Source organism: Grus americana, unplaced genomic scaffold (genome assembly GCF_028858705.1).
Source record: "Grus americana isolate bGruAme1 unplaced genomic scaffold, bGruAme1.mat H_5, whole genome shotgun sequence".
Classification (NCBI taxonomy): Eukaryota; Metazoa; Chordata; class Aves; order Gruiformes; family Gruidae; genus Grus; species Grus americana.
Genome location: NW_026561371.1, coordinates 55,804 through 77,509, shown reverse-complemented (window position 1 = coordinate 77,509; position 21,706 = coordinate 55,804). Strand labels below are relative to the sequence as shown.

The 21,706-nt window shown below is 53.7% G+C and overlaps 1 protein-coding gene across 1 annotated transcript; it reads right to left on the bottom strand.

Annotated features, from left to right (window-relative positions):
• Positions 1-1,104: 1,104 nt before the first annotated feature.
• LOC129200320 (ankyrin repeat domain-containing protein 20B-like) lies at positions 1,105-19,593 on the bottom strand. Its single transcript, XM_054811647.1, has 16 exons — positions 19,163-19,593; positions 18,379-18,493; positions 17,960-18,133; positions 17,766-17,872; positions 17,187-17,327; positions 16,717-16,865; positions 16,501-16,562; positions 16,218-16,243; positions 6,474-6,561; positions 6,268-6,345; positions 5,066-5,218; positions 4,110-4,279; positions 3,033-3,911; positions 1,952-2,633; positions 1,752-1,839; positions 1,105-1,674 (listed from the first exon to the last, which is right to left on the bottom strand). The coding sequence occupies exons 1-13, from the start codon at positions 19,372-19,374 to the stop codon at positions 3,761-3,763; spliced, it is 1,626 nt and encodes a 541-aa protein (XP_054667622.1). The 5' UTR covers positions 19,375-19,593; the 3' UTR covers positions 1,105-1,674; positions 1,752-1,839; positions 1,952-2,633; positions 3,033-3,760.
• Between the last annotated feature and the right edge of the window lie 2,113 nt (positions 19,594-21,706).

Genomic DNA, 21,706 nt, shown 5'->3' with positions numbered 1-21,706 from the left:
AGGGCAATGCCCCCTCCTCGCCTGCCCTGCCTGTCCTTCCTAAAGTGCCTGTACCCTTCCATCCCAACACTCCAGTCATAGGAGCTATCCCACCGCGTCTCTGTAATGCCAATAAGGTCACGGCCTTGCAGGCGCGCACGCATCTCCAACTCCTCTTGTTTATTCCCCGTGCTCCGTGCGTTCGCGTAGAGGCATTTCAGTTGTGCCCCCAGTGAAGCTGACTTACTGGCTGGAGTGGCTGGGATTGTTGTGATGTATTCTCCCAGTGTTTCTCTGAGTCCCTGGCTCATCTCCTCCAGGCTTCGAGTGTGCTGCAGTGTGTCCAGCACGTCTCTGAGCAGTAGGCCGAGGGCCCTCACCAGCACCCCATCCCTCCAACCTGGGCACGTCGTCCCACAGCGTGTTGCAGGCAAGCCTGATGTTATCCCCCTCCCGCTTCGGGCCTAGTTTAAAGCTCTGTCGATGAGCCCCGCTAGTTCCTGGGCAAAGATTCTCTTTCCACTTTGAGAGAGGTGAATCCCATCAGAGTTCATTAAGGCTGGTGCCGTGTAGGCCGTCCCACTGTCAAAGAACCCAAAGTTGTGGCGTTGACACCAGCCACGGAGCCACGTGTTTATGGCCTGTGCCCGCCTGTTCCTCCCAACGGTGCTGCCCTCCACTGGCAGGAGGGATTCCCCTGTTCCAGTTCGTGCCCACTTCTTCATGCCTTTCCCCTCAGCGGGCTACAAATCCATCAGATCCCCACGGGATCTGCAAAGCTTCCGTGGCTACCGGAAGCTCGCCCACCACCTTCTGCCCAGACCACCAGGAGGAGTGCTCTAAAAAGGCAGGAAGAGCCTGGTAACTGATTAGTAGTAGTAGCACTAGTGCCTGATCTGAGCACAATTGTGGTTCAAGCCTCCCCCGAGGAAAAGGACGCGGATGCGTGCTGCCTCTTGGAGATGTCTGCAGGACTGATTTTCATTCAGAGCGAGGGCAGAGAGAGATGTGCTAACTGCCAGCATAGGAAGAGAGCCTGAGTGAGCCTTCAAAAATCGGACTCTCCTCATCCAAACCCACTAGGTCCGAAGCACTCCAATTGTGCAGCAAAACTAAGACACGTGCTAGATGACAGAGTTTATTAAATACCAAGCTGCAACAGAACACTTGGAATTAGATGCAGGGTAGTCGCTGCAAGAGGTGGAAGGCAAAGGTTTCCAGGCTTCACTCATCTCCCTGTGAGCACTCTGTTTCCTGGCACTTCCGCTGCTCCAGCATCATCTCAGCGCTAACTACATCGGAGGTTCAGCTGTGACTGGCGAAGGGCAGGAAAAGCAAAGGCTGCGTGTTAGTTTTACAGCAGGCTGGGCCAAAGGTGCCACTGGAAAGTGGATCCTGGAAATACAGCACTAGCGCACAGATCCAGATACCGAAAACCAAAGACTCAAACATGTCAACAACAAAGTTGTAGCCTATGGGCTACAGACACATGTGGAAAATGGCATTACATGGAGATATGGATCCACTTGTTGCAGTTCTTGTGTTATTTCTTGTGCAGTTCTTTCTCCCATCTCTTTTAGACTGCTCTGTTTGGCTCTGACCTACCATGGCAGTCCCACGCAATGCGGACAGCTTTTCTCACAGGTCCTGCTTTTTTCTCATCCACTGCCTGTGGTTTTTCGACTGCATCTCCAGCTGTTGAGAAATAATGTCACCAACTTGTAGGCAGCAAAAGAGAAGGAACTCAAAGAGAGAGCTCTAAAGTTACTCACATCTGTGGGAATCCGTAAGGTGGGGGGCCATCGAGACTGCATTTGTCACCTGCTTTTTCGTATGAAAATCTTGATGTATGGTGACCGGCTACAGCCAACAGGAAATTAGCAACATGGAAAAAAACCGTAGGAAAAGAATCATACTGGTTCCAGCAGAAAAAAGTCATCACCTCAAATCCACTGAGCAAAGCAGAGCTCACCTTTCTTCTTAGTTTACCAACTTGGCTGGCCACCTCCGAACAGCTGTTATTCATCTCTCCCTGGAAACTGAGCTGGGACTCTTTCTCTCTCTCCTTCTCTGCATATGCCTTTACCTTTGCCCGAGCTCCCTCCAGAAGCATCTTCAACCTGCACAGCAAATCAGTGAGGAAAGCGTGAAGCAAAGCAACAGTTGGCCTTTTTCACGTACTCTTACGTAAGCAGCACAGCCATGGCTTGCTTCATCTGTAGTGTGCTTGAATTGCAGGCCAGGAATTGCTGAGGACAGCCAGCACTGCAGTGCCAGTCATCACTTGGAAGGCCCAAAGTTTACCTGAACAGAGGAAGAAAAGACTTCCTTCCCTCCCAGGAGAACTGCAGGCCGCCTGATTTTGCAAGGCCTTTTGCAGCTTTTTCAAACCATAGGCTCAGGCACAGAAGCACTTTGCAAGATTGAACGCGAGGCTTGAATTTGCTCACAGACGGTTATGTACGTGCCTTTACATGAGATTTCAGTAAAGCTTGACTTCCACTCAACATGATACTTCTTTAAAGCACTAAAAAGCCATGCCTGGTACGTTCTTCCTTCAGCGCACTGTTTCTCCGCCACATTTCCTCCAGAAGCGCTTCTGATCGGCGTTTCATCTCGACCAGCTGCTTCACTTCCTTGCTTTCACTCCCACACTTTCAAAATAGGAAAGATACGTCACACACGGAGTGCTGGAACAGGATCCATATGCAGAACGTGCAGACAGCGTTCTCCACGAGGAAGATAACACGGACCTCCCAAGTGCAGTCTCCTCTTGCAGCTCTCAACCACAGATCTCTCTCCTGTCCACAGGACAGAGCCTACCCATCAAAGGAATGGGGCTAACGACTGCAAGAGCCCGCATATTGTCCACCAAGCAGATTCAAAATCCAGTAGCACCAGGGGAATGAGGCGGCGTATAGACCTTTCCCCTGAGGGTGCCCTGCCCAAAACCCTGGGGGGTTCTCCACAGCCCACCCCATCTTTTCATAGATTACCTGCCCACAAGAAATTGCAAGACTAAAACCAGTCATTCCCAGAAGCCGTTCATATACCTGCTGACGTTGGTGTTCCTTTGCAGTCCGTTTTGTCTGAAAGCCAGGTATCAAGTTCTCCGGGCCATTACGAGCCTACAGCAGCGTTAAAAGAAGAGAAAAGAACTCATGCTAGGACTTTCCCGACTGAAGGTCACACCTCGGGGCCTTTCTTCTTCTCTTGCCAGCATCAGTGCAACGCCACAGTTGCCTGCCCTGCAACGCCACCCAAGCACAGCACACAAAATACTGCCTATGGAGGTGTCATTCCCTTATTAGTTGCGGATTTTCTTCTCTGGAGGTCTTCTCGTTGCATTATGGACCCACACCCTCTGGCCAACGAATCCAGAGTCACTAAAACAGGAAGGTGACCAGAGTCCAGGCAAGTGAAGAATTCCTGTCACAGTCTGACGATGCCAGTCAGGCCTCCAGGATGAAGCGCTCTGCACCACCAAAAGAGCCCAAGGAAAGTCCGCAAGCAAAGCTACCAAATCCCTCTACTGCACGACTGTCTTAAGTGCTGCCTGCGGTCTCAACCTCGCAGCTGGTCGAAAGCAGCAAATACTGCAGCCAGTGCATTAGCGTCAACTCCTTGACAAAGACGGCGTTAAGTAGGACTTGCTACAGTCTCATGGGACAACTCCCAAAGCCAGAAAGCTGGGGAATGGGCCAGCAGGACTTTCAGAGCAGCCTATAGTCAGTAGAACAGAGGAACTGATCTCTCCTGGGCTGTCCGGGAAAACCTCATCTTAAGAGTGGAACTGGGCTCTGTAGCTCATGAAAAGGGAAGGCTCTGACTGCCTTACTGTGGCAGAGGCTTGCAGATCTTTCTGAAGGGCTTCGATGGTCTTGGCTTGTTGCTGGGCTGTGGCTTCCAGCCTGGCCTTTCCAACTTGGAGCCTGAAAAAGAAGTACAGGCGTTACCCCCGAAATCCACAGGAGCACAAATCCCCAAAGAAGCGTGTGAAAGAACCTCATCTAAACCAAAAGCGTGGTTGAAAATCATATACTATTGTCTCAGTGGCGTGCAAAACAGACAGTCCTATTTTCACACCATCACAGAAAGCGAGGCCTTGCTGCACTGTGTTACTTGCTTACCTTTGCATGCGTTCTTCCAGCTCTGGGATAGCCGCAGTTGCGGAAGAGGCGGCCAGAAGGCCCTGCAGGTTCCTGGAGGTGGTTAGTTCCCTCTTCTTATTCTTTATGGCCTTCTTCAGGAACCAGACATAACACTCAGTCCGGATATGCCGTTCTCTCAGTTCCTGCAGCTGTCAAACCACAACAAGAATCCCCGGAGTCAGCTTAGGTTTGATAAAAAGGAGTGGACTGCTTTGACTCTCACCTTGACTCTCGAAATGTGTGTTACTTCTTTGTCTTTTATACTGGCCCCTCTCCTATGTCTGCATTGATTTCCTACAGCATTTCCTAAACGCTGCCACAACACTCTTCCTCCTCCTCCTCTCTCAAGGACTCCCAACACTCTTTGTAGCCACTTGTTGGCTGCTGCAACACGGTTAGAAGCTCCTGCTCCTACAGTGACTTTGCAACTCCGTAACAATGATGACGTGACGAGGGAATACAAAAAAGCACCAGCGCAACACTCCACTATGCCTACTCTTTCTCTACCAGCACACCCTCAGAGAAAGAAGCAAATTCACCTTCCCCGTGACACTTGAGAAGCAGCTTTTTGGAAGGAATGCACGCACCCTTCCCCAATTAAGGACCAAGTGACTTCACAGTTAGTGACCTTTTTGATTGTAGGCGCCAGGCTTATAAAACAAGGCGAGTCGCTTACATGTCACTCAAGCTACTCCTGTTGCAAAGCTGCCTAGTGCACCAAGACCGCCTTAGCGCAAACTTCCACTGTTACTTCAAGCAGTGCAAGCAGGCGGGCATCAAAGGCAGCAGTGCTGTTCCCTCCCACCCTCATCGCAGCTAGCCACGCATGGAGCCACCCTGGGTTACACAAAACCCCCAGGAAAGGATCAGTTCCCGACTCGGATTTGCTACGAAAAAGGCCTGGGCCCCTGCCAAGAGACAGGCTTCCTCCGTACCTTAGCTGTAGACCTGTCCAGTTCCTTCTGCAACTGCAGCCGCTGTTCCTGCAGGTCCCTGCTGTAGCGCTTCTTAGCTGCCAGTGACGCTTCTGCCAGGGAGTTCTTTCTGAGAGCGTTGGCGAGCTCCTCCTGCAGCTGCCTGACCCATCTCTAAAGAAACGGTGTTCCATGAGCATGGAGAGATCAGTAAGGAGATGACAACGTGAGATATGCTTTTACTCATGCGATTGTATCATTAGATTGGTCTTCAGGGTGGCCAGCAGGTCGAGGGAGGTGATTCTCTCCTCCTACTCTGCCCTTGTGAGACCCCACCCGGAGTACTGTGTCCAGCTCTGGGGTCCCCAGCACAAGGAAGACATGGAGCTGTTAGAGCGGGTCCAGAGGAGGGGCACGAAAATGATCAGAGAGCTGGAACACCTCTCCCGTGAAGAAAGGCTGAGAGAGCTGGGGTTGTTCAGCCTGGGGAAGAGCAGGCTCTGGGGACACCTTATTGCAGCCTTTCCACATAGAACGATGGAGAGAGACTTTTTACCAAGGCCCATAGTGACAGGATGAGGGGCAACGGTTTTAAACTAAAAGGGGGTAGATTTAGATTGGACATAAGGAAGAAATTTTTTGCAACGAGGGTGGTGGGACACTGGACCAGGTTGCCCAGAAAAGTTGTGGATGCCCCATCCCCGGAAGCGTGCCAAGGCAGCCTGGACAAGGCTTTGAGCAATCTGATCTAGCGGAAGATATCCCTGCCCACCGCAAGGGCTTGGACTACATGATCTTTAAAGGACCTTTCTGACCCAAGCCATTCTATGCTTCTATGCCTCAGTGAATTCAAAGAGAAGAGATTTTGGCCACCACCAGAAGGCATCTGCAGACATCTTTCTCAGCTGAGCACATCTAAATCATTGTCAGCTCTTCATGAGGCTTTCTCTTTCCTAAGGCACAGAAAAGGCTTAGTATTCTCCTTGGAATATAGGCTGAGAGTCTGCGCACGTGCCTTTTTCCAACCTACTGTCCTCCCTCTTTATGCAGACCACCTGCTTCACACGGGGAAGGAAATGAGGCCCAAAATACACTTCAGGTCAAGATTCCATAACCTCCTCTCAGCAGCACTCCAAAATTAACTCGGTAGCAAGAACAGCTCTCTGTACAATGACAAGCTCTATTTTCAGGTATCAGCATCAACCTCTGATAGATAGAGTCACCTGTCTATCGCTTTGACAATCCACTTGAGCTGAAGCATCCTGCTTTAGCTGAAGCTTTTCACTCTCCAGTGAAGAAATCTGAGTGAGCGAGAACACAGACAGACAGTGGGGAAAGGAATGCCTAGCAACACTGCAGCACCACACTGCATTTCAGCACAGGGGCCACAGAAGCATGACTTCTGCACGACAGCTGGAAGAGAAGGTACCTCAGAATCAAACCAGGAGTCATCATCCTCCTCGTCTTCTGCTCCTACTGCTGGGCAGACACCTACAAAGGAGGTAAGAAGCACGACGCTGCTGGGAGTGCTTATTTCACTCTGCTTTTCCCCATCGGCTTCACTCCAGAGAAGCTTGCAAAGGTAACCATTTAGTCCGCCAGGAAATTACCATTGCCGCGCTCCCCTGCAACGGACTGTGCGCACGCTCCGTGTCTGTCCGCAGTTGGAAGCACCGCGCCGGCCGACGCTTTGTTAGGAGCTTCGGAATCCGTCTGGGTAATTCAAAAGACACACGTGAGAACTGGCACAGACTCCTTCTCGACCCGTTTCCACGCACAAAGTTCCCGCCTCAGCCAACGCGCGTAACGTGGTATCAGGCAACGGAAAGAACCAAAAGGGCAAACGGGGCCAGCGTGCTAGGCATCTCTGTTGAGCGGGGCTTTCAAAAGGGGCCAAAGTACACCTGCCCAAGATAGAGAGGACCTGGGCAGGAGAAGCCAAGCGTCTGGACTGTAGGCGCTATGGGCAACTATTTGACCCTGACGGGATCTGCAGGAGAGAGCGGTGTGGTGCAAAGCCAGCAATCCTCACAGCGCCAGCCTTGTAGGATTTCAGAGGATTGTAACCGCGGGAAGCTTTACTGCCTCATTCTTCTACTGGAAATTCAGCTGAAAGGCCAGCTGCTAGAAGACCCAGGTCATGAGCCTGACCTCCTTTTGTCCCTGTCCTAACTGAACAGCCTGCCTGCAGCACCGGCACGTCAAGGCCCCAGTTACGAGCGCGTGGCAGAAGCAGCAATAGAGGGAAACAAGCCCAAAAGCAAGCGAGCAGCGTGGGGCCCCAGTGCCTCCTTCAGAGAAGGGGAAGAGTGGCTGGAAAGCTGCGCGGTGGAAAAGGACCTGGGTGTGTTGGTCGACAGGCAGCTGAATATGACCGGCACTGTGCCGAGGCAGCCAAGAAGGCCAACAGCATCCTGGCTTGTATCAGAAAGAGCGTGGCCTGCAGGACTAGGGACGTGATCGTCCCTTTGTAGTGGGCACTGCTGAGTCCACCCCTTGACTACTGTGTTCAGTTTTGGGCCCCTCACGACAAGACAGACATTGAGTTGCTGGAGCGCGTCCAAAGAAGAGCAACGAAGCTGGTGAAGGGCCTGGAGAGCAAGTCTAAGGAGGAGCAGCTGAGGGAACTAGGGTTTTTTGGCCTGGAGGAAAGGAGGCTGAGGGGAGACCTGATTGCTCTCTACAACTAAACTGAAAGGAGGTTGTAGCCCGGAGGGTGTCGGTCTCTTTCCCCAAATAGCAAGTGCCAGGACAAGAGGAAACGGCCTCCGCTTGCACCAAGGGAAGTCTAGATTGGTTCTTAGGAAAAATTTCTTTGCGGAAAGGCTTATCAAGCCCTGGAACAGGCTGCCCAGGGAAGCGGTTGAGACACCATGCCGGGAGGTATTTAGAAGACTGTGTAGGCGTGGCGCTTAGGGACACCGTTTAGGGGTGGACTTGGCCCTGTTAGCTTTACGGTTGGACTCGATGCTCTGAAGGGAAGTCTTTTCCAAGCTAGAGGATTCTATGATTCTACCTCAGAATCAAAAGGAGAGTCGTCCTCTTCCTCTGCTCCTGCTGCTGGGCAGACACCTACAAAGGAGGTAAGAAGCACGACGCTGCTGGGAGTGCTTATTTCACTCTGCTTTTCCCCATCGGCTTCACTCCAGAGAAGCTTGCAAAGGTAACCATTTAGTCCGCCAGGAAATTACCATTGCCGCGCTCCCCTGCAACGGACTGTGCGCACGCTCCGTGTCTGTCCGCAGTTGGAAGCACCGCGCCGGCCGACGCTTTGTTAGGAGCTTCGGAATCCGTCTGGGTAATTCAAAAGACACACGTGAGAACTGGCACAGACTCCTTCTCGACCCGTTTCCACGCACAAAGTTCCCGCCTCAGCCAACGCGCGTAACGTGGTATCAGGCAACGGAAAGAACCAAAAGGGCAAACGGGGCCAGCGTGCTAGGCATCTCTGTTGAGCGGGGCTTTCAAAAGGGGCCAAAGTACACCTGCCCAAGATAGAGAGGACCTGGGCAGGAGAAGCCAAGCGTCTGGACTGTAGGCGCTATGGGCAACTATTTGACCCTGACGGGATCTGCAGGAGAGAGCGGTGTGGTGCAAAGCCAGCAATCCTCACAGCGCCAGCCTTGTAGGATTTCAGAGGATTGTAACCGCGGGAAGCTTTACTGCCTCATTCTTCTACTGGAAATTCAGCTGAAAGGCCAGCTGCTAGAAGACCCAGGTCATGAGCCTGACCTCCTTTTGTCCCTGTCCTAACTGAACAGCCTGCCTGCAGCACCGGCACGTCAAGGCCCCAGTTACGAGCGCGTGGCAGAAGCAGCAATAGAGGGAAACAAGCCCAAAAGCAAGCGAGCAGCGTGGGGCCCCAGTGCCTCCTTCAGAGAAGGGGAAGAGTGGCTGGAAAGCTGCGCGGTGGAAAAGGACCTGGGTGTGTTGGTCGACAGGCAGCTGAATATGACCGGCACTGTGCCGAGGCAGCCAAGAAGGCCAACAGCATCCTGGCTTGTATCAGAAAGAGCGTGGCCTGCAGGACTAGGGACGTGATCATCCCTTTGTAGTGGGCACTGCTGAGTCCACCCCTTGACTACTGTGTTCAGTTTTGGGCCCCTCACGACAAGACAGACATTGAGTTGCTGGAGCGCGTCCAAAGAAGAGCAACGAAGCTGGTGAAGGGCCTGGAGAGCAAGTCTAAGGAGGAGCAGCTGAGGGAACTAGGGTTTTTTGGCCTGGAGGAAAGGAGGCTGAGGGGAGACCTGATTGCTCTCTACAACTAAACTGAAAGGAGGTTGTAGCCCGGAGGGTGTCGGTCTCTTTCCCCAAATAGCAAGTGCCAGGACAAGAGGAAACGGCCTCCGCTTGCACCAAGGGAAGTCTAGATTGGTTCTTAGGAAAAATTTCTTTGCGGAAAGGCTTATCAAGCCCTGGAACAGGCTGCCCAGGGAAGCGGTTGAGACACCATGCCGGGAGGTATTTAGAAGACTGTGTAGGCGTGGCGCTTAGGGACACCGTTTAGGGGTGGACTTGGCCCTGTTAGCTTTACGGTTGGACTCGATGCTCTGAAGGGAAGTCTTTTCCAAGCTAGAGGATTCTATGATTCTACCTCAGAATCAAAAGGAGAGTCGTCCTCTTCCTCTGCTCCTGCTGCTGGGCAGACACCTACAAAGGAGGTAAGAAGCACGACGCTGCTGGGAGTGCTTATTTCACTCTGCTTTTCCCCATCGGCTTCACTCCAGAGAAGCTTGCAAAGGTAACCATTTAGTCCGCCAGGAAATTACCATTGCCGCGCTCCCCTGCAACGGACTGTGCGCACGCTCCGTGTCTGTCCGCAGTTGGAAGCACCGCGCCGGCCGACGCTTTGTTAGGAGCTTCGGAATCCGTCTGGGTAATTCAAAAGACACACGTGAGAACTGGCACAGACTCCTTCTCGACCCGTTTCCACGCACAAAGTTCCCGCCTCAGCCAACGCGCGTAACGTGGTATCAGGCAACGGAAAGAACCAAAAGGGCAAACGGGGCCAGCGTGCTAGGCATCTCTGTTGAGCGGGGCTTTCAAAAGGGGCCAAAGTACACCTGCCCAAGATAGAGAGGACCTGGGCAGGAGAAGCCAAGCGTCTGGACTGTAGGCGCTATGGGCAACTATTTGACCCTGACGGGATCTGCAGGAGAGAGCGGTGTGGTGCAAAGCCAGCAATCCTCACAGCGCCAGCCTTGTAGGATTTCAGAGGATTGTAACCGCGGGAAGCTTTACTGCCTCATTCTTCTACTGGAAATTCAGCTGAAAGGCCAGCTGCTAGAAGACCCAGGTCATGAGCCTGACCTCCTTTTGTCCCTGTCCTAACTGAACAGCCTGCCTGCAGCACCGGCACGTCAAGGCCCCAGTTACGAGCGCGTGGCAGAAGCAGCAATAGAGGGAAACAAGCCCAAAAGCAAGCGAGCAGCGTGGGGCCCCAGTGCCTCCTTCAGAGAAGGGGAAGAGTGGCTGGAAAGCTGCGCGGTGGAAAAGGACCTGGGTGTGTTGGTCGACAGGCAGCTGAATATGACCGGCACTGTGCCGAGGCAGCCAAGAAGGCCAACAGCATCCTGGCTTGTATCAGAAAGAGCGTGGCCTGCAGGACTAGGGACGTGATCGTCCCTTTGTAGTGGGCACTGCTGAGTCCACCCCTTGACTACTGTGTTCAGTTTTGGGCCCCTCACGACAAGACAGACATTGAGTTGCTGGAGCGCGTCCAAAGAAGAGCAACGAAGCTGGTGAAGGGCCTGGAGAGCAAGTCTAAGGAGGAGCAGCTGAGGGAACTAGGGTTTTTTGGCCTGGAGGAAAGGAGGCTGAGGGGAGACCTGATTGCTCTCTACAACTAAACTGAAAGGAGGTTGTAGCCCGGAGGGTGTCGGTCTCTTTCCCCAAATAGCAAGTGCCAGGACAAGAGGAAACGGCCTCCGCTTGCACCAAGGGAAGTCTAGATTGGTTCTTAGGAAAAATTTCTTTGCGGAAAGGCTTATCAAGCCCTGGAACAGGCTGCCCAGGGAAGCGGTTGAGACACCATGCCGGGAGGTATTTAGAAGACTGTGTAGGCGTGGCGCTTAGGGACACCGTTTAGGGGTGGACTTGGCCCTGTTAGCTTTACGGTTGGACTCGATGCTCTGAAGGGAAGTCTTTTCCAAGCTAGAGGATTCTATGATTCTACCTCAGAATCAAAAGGAGAGTCGTCCTCTTCCTCTGCTCCTGCTGCTGGGCAGACACCTACAAAGGAGGTAAGAAGCACGACGCTGCTGGGAGTGCTTATTTCACTCTGCTTTTCCCCATCGGCTTCACTCCAGAGAAGCTTGCAAAGGTAACCATTTAGTCCGCCAGGAAATTACCATTGCCGCGCTCCCCTGCAACGGACTGTGCGCACGCTCCGTGTCTGTCCGCAGTTGGAAGCACCGCGCCGGCCGACGCTTTGTTAGGAGCTTCGGAATCCGTCTGGGTAATTCAAAAGACACACGTGAGAACTGGCACAGACTCCTTCTCGACCCGTTTCCACGCACAAAGTTCCCGCCTCAGCCAACGCGCGTAACGTGGTATCAGGCAACGGAAAGAACCAAAAGGGCAAACGGGGCCAGCGTGCTAGGCATCTCTGTTGAGCGGGGCTTTCAAAAGGGGCCAAAGTACACCTGCCCAAGATAGAGAGGACCTGGGCAGGAGAAGCCAAGCGTCTGGACTGTAGGCGCTATGGGCAACTATTTGACCCTGACGGGATCTGCAGGAGAGAGCGGTGTGGTGCAAAGCCAGCAATCCTCACAGCGCCAGCCTTGTAGGATTTCAGAGGATTGTAACCGCGGGAAGCTTTACTGCCTCATTCTTCTACTGGAAATTCAGCTGAAAGGCCAGCTGCTAGAAGACCCAGGTCATGAGCCTGACCTCCTTTTGTCCCTGTCCTAACTGAACAGCCTGCCTGCAGCACCGGCACGTCAAGGCCCCAGTTACGAGCGCGTGGCAGAAGCAGCAATAGAGGGAAACAAGCCCAAAAGCAAGCGAGCAGCGTGGGGCCCCAGTGCCTCCTTCAGAGAAGGGGAAGAGTGGCTGGAAAGCTGCGCGGTGGAAAAGGACCTGGGTGTGTTGGTCGACAGGCAGCTGAATATGACCGGCACTGTGCCGAGGCAGCCAAGAAGGCCAACAGCATCCTGGCTTGTATCAGAAAGAGCGTGGCCTGCAGGACTAGGGACGTGATCGTCCCTTTGTAGTGGGCACTGCTGAGTCCACCCCTTGACTACTGTGTTCAGTTTTGGGCCCCTCACGACAAGACAGACATTGAGTTGCTGGAGCGCGTCCAAAGAAGAGCAACGAAGCTGGTGAAGGGCCTGGAGAGCAAGTCTAAGGAGGAGCAGCTGAGGGAACTAGGGTTTTTTGGCCTGGAGGAAAGGAGGCTGAGGGGAGTCCTGATTGCTCTCTACAACTAAACTGAAAGGAGGTTGTAGCCCGGAGGGTGTCGGTCTCTTTCCCCAAATAGCAAGTGCCAGGACAAGAGGAAACGGCCTCCGCTTGCACCAAGGGAAGTCTAGATGGGTTCTTAGGAAAAATTTCTTTGCGGAAAGGCTTATCAAGCCCTGGAACAGGCTGCCCAGGGAAGCGGTTGAGACACCATGCCGGGAGGTATTTAGAAGACTGTGTAGGCGTGGCGCTTAGGGACACCGTTTAGGGGTGGACTTGGCCCTGTTAGCTTTACGGTTGGACTCGATGCTCTGAAGGGAAGTCTTTTCCAAGCTAGAGGATTCTATGATTCTACCTCAGAATCAAAAGGAGAGTCGTCCTCTTCCTCTGCTCCTGCTGCTGGGCAGACACCTACAAAGGAGGTAAGAAGCACGACGCTGCTGGGAGTGCTTATTTCACTCTGCTTTTCCCCATCGGCTTCACTCCAGAGAAGCTTGCAAAGGTAACCATTTAGTCCGCCAGGAAATTACCATTGCCGCGCTCCCCTGCAACGGACTGTGCGCACGCTCCGTGTCTGTCCGCAGTTGGAAGCACCGCGCCGGCCGACGCTTTGTTAGGAGCTTCGGAATCCGTCTGGGTAATTCAAAAGACACACGTGAGAACTGGCACAGACTCCTTCTCGACCCGTTTCCACGCACAAAGTTCCCGCCTCAGCCAACGCGCGTAACGTGGTATCAGGCAACGGAAAGAACCAAAAGGGCAAACGGGGCCAGCGTGCTAGGCATCTCTGTTGAGCGGGGCTTTCAAAAGGGGCCAAAGTACACCTGCCCAAGATAGAGAGGACCTGGGCAGGAGAAGCCAAGCGTCTGGACTGTAGGCGCTATGGGCAACTATTTGACCCTGACGGGATCTGCAGGAGAGAGCGGTGTGGTGCAAAGCCAGCAATCCTCACAGCGCCAGCCTTGTAGGATTTCAGAGGATTGTAACCGCGGGAAGCTTTACTGCCTCATTCTTCTACTGGAAATTCAGCTGAAAGGCCAGCTGCTAGAAGACCCAGGTCATGAGCCTGACCTCCTTTTGTCCCTGTCCTAACTGAACAGCCTGCCTGCAGCACCGGCACGTCAAGGCCCCAGTTACGAGCGCGTGGCAGAAGCAGCAATAGAGGGAAACAAGCCCAAAAGCAAGCGAGCAGCGTGGGGCCCCAGTGCCTCCTTCAGAGAAGGGGAAGAGTGGCTGGAAAGCTGCGCGGTGGAAAAGGACCTGGGTGTGTTGGTCGACAGGCAGCTGAATATGACCGGCACTGTGCCGAGGCAGCCAAGAAGGCCAACAGCATCCTGGCTTGTATCAGAAAGAGCGTGGCCTGCAGGACTAGGGACGTGATCGTCCCTTTGTAGTGGGCACTGCTGAGTCCACCCCTTGACTACTGTGTTCAGTTTTGGGCCCCTCACGACAAGACAGACATTGAGTTGCTGGAGCGCGTCCAAAGAAGAGCAACGAAGCTGGTGAAGGGCCTGGAGAGCAAGTCTAAGGAGGAGCAGCTGAGGGAACTAGGGTTTTTTGGCCTGGAGGAAAGGAGGCTGAGGGGAGACCTGATTGCTCTCTACAACTAAACTGAAAGGAGGTTGTAGCCCGGAGGGTGTCGGTCTCTTTCCCCAAATAGCAAGTGCCAGGACAAGAGGAAACGGCCTCCGCTTGCACCAAGGGAAGTCTAGATTGGTTCTTAGGAAAAATTTCTTTGCGGAAAGGCTTATCAAGCCCTGGAACAGGCTGCCCAGGGAAGCGGTTGAGACACCATGCCGGGAGGTATTTAGAAGACTGTGTAGGCGTGGCGCTTAGGGACACCGTTTAGGGGTGGACTTGGCCCTGTTAGCTTTACGGTTGGACTCGATGCTCTGAAGGGAAGTCTTTTCCAAGCTAGAGGATTCTATGATTCTACCTCAGAATCAAAAGGAGAGTCGTCCTCTTCCTCTGCTCCTGCTGCTGGGCAGACACCTACAAAGGAGGTAAGAAGCACGACGCTGCTGGGAGTGCTTATTTCACTCTGCTTTTCCCCATCGGCTTCACTCCAGAGAAGCTTGCAAAGGTAACCATTTAGTCCGCCAGGAAATTACCATTGCCGCGCTCCCCTGCAACGGACTGTGCGCACGCTCCGTGTCTGTCCGCAGTTGGAAGCACCGCGCCGGCCGACGCTTTGTTAGGAGCTTCGGAATCCGTCTGGGTAATTCAAAAGACACACGTGAGAACTGGCACAGACTCCTTCTCGACCCGTTTCCACGCACAAAGTTCCCGCCTCAGCCAACGCGCGTAACGTGGTATCAGGCAACGGAAAGAACCAAAAGGGCAAACGGGGCCAGCGTGCTAGGCATCTCTGTTGAGCGGGGCTTTCAAAAGGGGCCAAAGTACACCTGCCCAAGATAGAGAGGACCTGGGCAGGAGAAGCCAAGCGTCTGGACTGTAGGCGCTATGGGCAACTATTTGACCCTGACGGGATCTGCAGGAGAGAGCGGTGTGGTGCAAAGCCAGCAATCCTCACAGCGCCAGCCTTGTAGGATTTCAGAGGATTGTAACCGCGGGAAGCTTTACTGCCTCATTCTTCTACTGGAAATTCAGCTGAAAGGCCAGCTGCTAGAAGACCCAGGTCATGAGCCTGACCTCCTTTTGTCCCTGTCCTAACTGAACAGCCTGCCTGCAGCACCGGCACGTCAAGGCCCCAGTTACGAGCGCGTGGCAGAAGCAGCAATAGAGGGAAACAAGCCCAAAAGCAAGCGAGCAGCGTGGGGCCCCAGTGCCTCCTTCAGAGAAGGGGAAGAGTGGCTGGAAAGCTGCGCGGTGGAAAAGGACCTGGGTGTGTTGGTCGACAGGCAGCTGAATATGACCGGCACTGTGCCGAGGCAGCCAAGAAGGCCAACAGCATCCTGGCTTGTATCAGAAAGAGCGTGGCCTGCAGGACTAGGGACGTGATCGTCCCTTTGTAGTGGGCACTGCTGAGTCCACCCCTTGACTACTGTGTTCAGTTTTGGGCCCCTCACGACAAGACAGACATTGAGTTGCTGGAGCGCGTCCAAAGAAGAGCAACGAAGCTGGTGAAGGGCCTGGAGAGCAAGTCTAAGGAGGAGCAGCTGAGGGAACTAGGGTTTTTTGGCCTGGAGGAAAGGAGGCTGAGGGGAGACCTGATTGCTCTCTACAACTAAACTGAAAGGAGGTTGTAGCCCGGAGGGTGTCGGGCTCTTTCCCCAAATAGCAAGTGCCAGGACAAGAGGAAACGGCCTCAGCTTGCACCAAGGGAAGTCTAGATCGGTTCTTAGGAAAAATTTCTTTGCGGAAAGGCTTATCAAGCCCTGGAACAGGCTGCCCAGGGAAGCGGTTGAGACACCATGCCGGGAGGTATTTAGAAGACTGTGTAGGCGTGGCGCTTAGGGACACCGTTTAGGGGTGGACTTGGCCCTGTTAGCTTTACGGTTGGACTCGATGCTCTGAAGGGAAGTCTTTTCCAAGCTAGAGGATTCTATGATTCTACCTCAGAATCAAAAGGAGAGTCGTCCTCTTCCTCTGCTCCTGCTGCTGGGCAGACACCTACAAAGGAGGTAAGAAGCACGACGCTGCTGGGAGTGCTTATTTCACTCTGCTTTTCCCCATCGGCTTCACTCCAGAGAAGCTTGCAAAGGTAACCATTTAGTCCGCCAGGAAATTACCATTGCCGCGCTCCCCTGCAACGGACTGTGCGCACGCTCCGTGTCTGTCCGCAGTTGGAAGCACCGCGCCGGCTGACGCTTTGTTTGGAGCTTCGGAATCCGTCTGGGTAATTCAAAAGACACACGTGAGAACTGGCACAGACTCCTTCTCGACCCGTTTCCACGCACAAAGTTCCCGCCTCAGCCAACGCGCGTAACGTGGTATCAGGCAACGGAAAGAACCAAAAGGGCAAACGGGGCCAGCGTGCTAGGCATCTCTGTTGAGCGGGGCTTTCAAAAGGGGCCAAAGTACACCTCCCGAAGACAAGCCCAAAAGCAAGCGAGCGGCGTGGGCCCCACTGCCTCTTTCAGAGAAGGTACCTTAGAATCAGAAGGAGTGTGAACTTCTTCCTCTTGCTGTTCTGCTGCTGCTGGCAAGACACCTACAAAGGAGTTAAGAAGTGCTATGCTGCTTTGCCTGTTTCACTCTACTCTTCCCCATCCATCATGCTCTGCTCTCAAACGAATGGGTTATCATTGTGTTACAGGCAATAGTGATTTTTCCTCATCACCTCCTCCATGGCAGAAGGATCCTACCTGCTCTGGTCATTGCAGGTCCCCCCAAGGGACAATGAGCAGCTGTCCCAGCGCAAAAGCTGTCCAGTACTGCTGGGCCTTCTGTGCCTCCCGCAGAACATTCTCCTGTCATTTCACACCTGATGTATTCCTCCAGTTGCTCAGCAATACTATATACAGAACGAAATATAGAGATATAGATAGATATATATATATATATAAAGGAAGGAAATGCATTCGGTAAAAATACCGCCACAGGTGTGTGTATGTAGCTTGGCAGCACACAAGTGAATTGTCAGAGTGAACTCTGGGGGGAAGTAGCCCTTCAACATCCAAATCCACGCTTGACCCGGAAAGAGATGCATCGGAAGATGTCACTGAGCCCAGCTTCAACACCTCATTAAACCCCAGTGATGTTACCAAAAAGGGCCGTACATCAGCACGGTCATTCTGAGAATGCATCTGCTCTAATGAGGACGTAAAACACTTACTTGGTGTAAAGCGTTAACTCTCTGGCATAGTGCGTAGCTTGCTTGCCAATACAGTCTTGATGAGAAAGATCAGCACCATGTCGAAGAAGGCTTTTTATTGTATTCATATTCCCAGCAAGAACAGCAATCATAAGAGGGGTCCTAAAGCATCCAAGAGATGATAGGCAAGACATCAGCTTCTGTGGACATTGCATTGCCATTACTTCAGTCCCCCGTTGCTCCCCAAACAATTCATTTTCCCCTCTCCGACAGGCAGAGTGAAAGCACAGCCGAACACGTGGAAGCGTTGGAGAATTCAGGTTGGCAGGACCTCAGGAGGTCTCCAGGCCAACCACCTGCCCAGAGCAGGGTGCGTGCGTGCAGGGCACCACAGCCAATGCTTTCTGGCAGTCCTCAGTGTGGAAACTGTCCCCTGAAGTAAGAGAGCGGCCGAGTGCGGGTCTGCTTTCACAAGTCACACAGAAGGAGCTCCTTCCGGGCAGCTCCTGGTTCTTTTTCAAAGCTCATTCCTATGCCTCCCATCAATCCAACTTGGACAACGCTAAGGAGTCTCACGCGCACTTTTGACAAACCCATCACCTTTCATGCTTATCTCGAGCATGCACGTCAGCTCCTTTTTGGAGAAGGAACTCAACCATCTCTTCACAGCGCTCGGTGATCGCAAGAGTAAGCGGAGTGTACCCCAACTGAAAGGAGAAATTATCTCCCTTAGAAGAACACAGGAAGTCAAGCAAGTTTTGGGAAGAGGAGCCTTACCCAAAGTCCAAGCTTACCTCATTCTGAGCATCGATATGGGCATTGTGCTCAAGTAACAGCTCCACTAGAGGTTTGCTAGGAATGACAGCAGCCATGTGAAGGGCAGTGTTGCCGCCAGCACCTTTGAGGTTGGGTTTGGCACCGTGCTCCAGCAGAATAGTCACACAGTCTTTGTGCTGGTGGTCTACTGCCTGGAAATAAGACACAAAGGAGGAATAACTTCCAACACCTATGTTTCTCTCTGTCAGAACTCCCGCAGCCCCCCAGTGCTGTAAAGTACGAGCGTCTTCAAAGATTAGGCAACATATGCCCCTTCCCTGCTGACTACAGCGTACCTGTTTCTACGCAGGCCTACCTAAAGAATCACGTAAGGTATGTATCACTCAGCGCATAATCGATAAGCCCAACGTACAGCGGCATAACATAGCCCGTGTACCTTCATCAGCGGCGATTTCTTCAAGCTGTCACGAGGGTTTAGCTGGCACTTCTTTCCTGCTAGAAATCGCACAACGTCTGCATGGCCATTCGCGCAAGCAAGATGCAGAGGCGTCCTAGAAATTAAACGTATTCAGTTAACCCAGACAGGCAGCTGAAGACATGGTTTCAGGCTGTTGTACCTGACGCATAGGGCCACAAGCCTCAACTGACAAAAACCAAGCTGAAAGCAAGCTTTCTTGTTCCAGAGCTGGTGGCAGCAATTGCACACCCAAAGCCTGGGGCTGGCTAGGAAAAATCCCCAACACATCCACTGAGTCAGGAGGCATTTGCTCAGCCGGAGTCTATGGGGGCTACATAAATCTACGGAGGCTGTGGAGTCTGCGTAAGCCCCGGGTTTTCCCCCAATCAGTCCTGCACCAGACGTGTCCCAGAGACAGAGGGGATGGCGTTTCTAAAAGCAATGGGAAGGCTGCGCTGTGTCTTTCTGCAAATCCATGCCCTGCTCAAGCAAGCCGCTCAGTCCGGCAACAGGAAAGGAGCCGTCTCTGCTGGGACGAAGGCCTGCTGAGCTCCACAGAAAGTTCGCTACAGGGACCAGGGTGGCAGAGCAGGGCAGAGGGGAGCGTCGGCCGCCTCCTGTCCCAGCGCGGGCAGGCCTCCGGTAGGGCGAGCGCTGTGGAGCCGACCCTGCTCCTAGGGCGCTTGCGACCGTGCTGGGCTTTGCCGGCTCTTCCAGCCGGGGGTGGGTGGAGGCTTTGCTGCGGGCACTGCCCGCCCCTTACTGCTTCTTCGCGTCCCGCCTGTTGATGCGGAGTCTCTGCCACCACCACCAGCGCCGCTGCAGTTCGGCCAGGTCACCGCTGGCGGCCGCGCTGTGCAGCGCGCCCTGGCCCTTCTCCCGGAGCTCGGAGGCCCCGGCGGCGCCGGGCGCGGAAGCGCTGCCGGACGTCGAGCGCTCCCGCACGCTCCTGAGGAGCCCGATGAGCCTGTGCATGCTGCGGCGGGGACGAGGGGAGGGCACAGCCCGCCCCGGGGTCAGTAGCCGCAGGAAGCGCCTGGCAGGCTCTGCCGAGCCCCGGGCGGGGAGAGGGAGAGGTCGGGGAGAGGACGGGGAGAGGGCGAGAAGAGCCGAGAGCCGAGCCGAGAGCCGAGCCGAGAGCGGCGGCCGCAGCTCGCAGCCTCCAACGCTCCGAGCCAGAGAAGCGCTGTCGCTCCCGCCGCGGCGGCAACAGCACTGAGCGCCGGCGCCTGCAGGGGGCGGCCTTGCAGCGGCGAGCGCGCTCGGGGCGTGACAGAGGGGGCGTGACAGAGGGGGCGTCACCGAGGGGGCGTGACAGAGGGGGCGTCACAGAGGGGGCGTCACAGTGGGGCGGGGTGACGCCGGCCCGGGAGGAGCAGGCTCTGCTTTCGCCGTCAGCGCGCCGCCGGGCGGGAGCGGTGTGAAAACGTCTCCGAAAACGTGCGCTTTGTACAGCTGCTGTTCAGGAGCTGTGTGTGCTCCCTTGTCAGAATATTGAAGGATGCGTCCCTCTGTGCTTCGGGCGAGGCTTTGGAGTAAAACACGGTATTGCTGACAAACCGTTGAACACGCAGCAAGGCCCTCTCCCACCTCTCCACTTGGTGCTGCGTGAGCGGCGGGAGCTGCGTCTGCTCGGGCGGCAGCCTGGTGCGTCTGCCTGCCCCTCCCAGCTGCTGGGCTCCCTCCGGAGCCCGAGCCCGCCCGCGCTGCTTCCTTGTCTCCCTCCCCGCCTGGTCAAGCACCGGGTTCTGTCGTTACTTGGGTATTTTGGGGCGGTTTGGGGTGGTTCTGCTGCTCGCCTGCACTCACGGCTTAGCGACGAGCACGGCTCGGAGATGTCACCGAAATTCGGGAATGAAAGACAACTCCTTAACACCAATGTAGCATGAAGAAGCAGGCATTTCCTTTATTGCAGCGCTGGGTGTCAGGAGGATAGCTCCTCTAATCAGGCACACCTAACGCTGGTTCTCTTGTCATATTTATACACAAATGTTACAAAGCGGTACACTCCCCATTACAATAATTGGTTCATATTTCTTTGCCTAGCACGCAAACTAGAACGCACGCTCAGTTCCTTTCTCCGCCTCTATCTTTTGAGTAGGTGGGGTAATTTGGGTAGGGGGCTTATGGGTCGGTGGTCGTGGGGACCCTGGCCCAAATTGCCTTTCCCCTAGTTTCTCAATACTTCGGTGTTGGTAATTGTTTGCTATATGCCTCAGCAAGATAAGGATGTTGCTGGAGGCAATTAATGTCCTCCCTTTCTGCAAAGTATGTACATAAGGACCTTGAAGTGTCTTGTAGCTCCTCCTTTTTCTCATGATGTGTAGCAGGTGCTCAGTCTAAGAATCGTTAGCCTTCTACCTAAAGTAACAATGAATAGTTTCTTATCACATATAATACAAGTAGGCCTTCATTACAGGCCTTTCTTCTTGGCTACGTTTTCTTATTACGTATAATATAAGCAGGCCTTCGTTACAGGCCTTTCTTTTTGGCTACAGGAGCGACGGGAGAACGGTGCCCCGGCGGACGTGGTTGGTGCCGGCGGGGGGGGGTTCGGGGCTTCCCGCTCGGGGGGCGGAGGGAAGGGGAGGGAGACTGCCTGAAGGTGTGGGTCCTTGGCTGATGAGAGTTAATTGAATTCCCCCCAGGATCCTGCATGCAATGTGGAAAGACACATAGGCAGCAGTGCTTGTGGAAAGTAGGGCATATGTTTACCTGGATAGTAGGCACGCTTACAGCCTTGGCAGCCTGTGTTTTATAAACATAGCCACTTTGACCTACAAGTCAAAATGCCATCTTCTGTTTGTGAGAAACAGCCGCTTTGCTTAAAACCAACGAGTGGCCTCTCTACTTTCATCACAGTCAATTTAACTATGGGCTTTTGTCACCTCTCTTTGTCATTCTAGTTTATTCAGTGGAACATTCACAAAAGTGGCTTGAAGGTGTCTGAGTATGATCTTCCCAGCGAAGCTACAGGTCCTTTTGTTCTGTCCGGGTACAGTGGCTACAAGCAAGTCCAGTTCCCACGAGGAAGGCTTTTTGCTTTTGACTCTGAGGGCAACTATATGTTGACGTGTTCTTCTACTGGGGGAGTAATTTTTAAGGTAAGTCTGAGAAGTGATGGGGCGTACTTTTACGTGTTCGTACAAGCTCTTGTTGTTACAAGGCTGCGACAGCAGCCGCTGAAAGTTCCCAAGGAGCACCGACCCATCCCCGCTCTGTGAAACTTGCTGCTCAGTTTCATACAGTGTGTATTTTAGCAGTGTGTGGTGTTTAGCAAGTGTTTGAACCCTCTGTAAGCATTTGG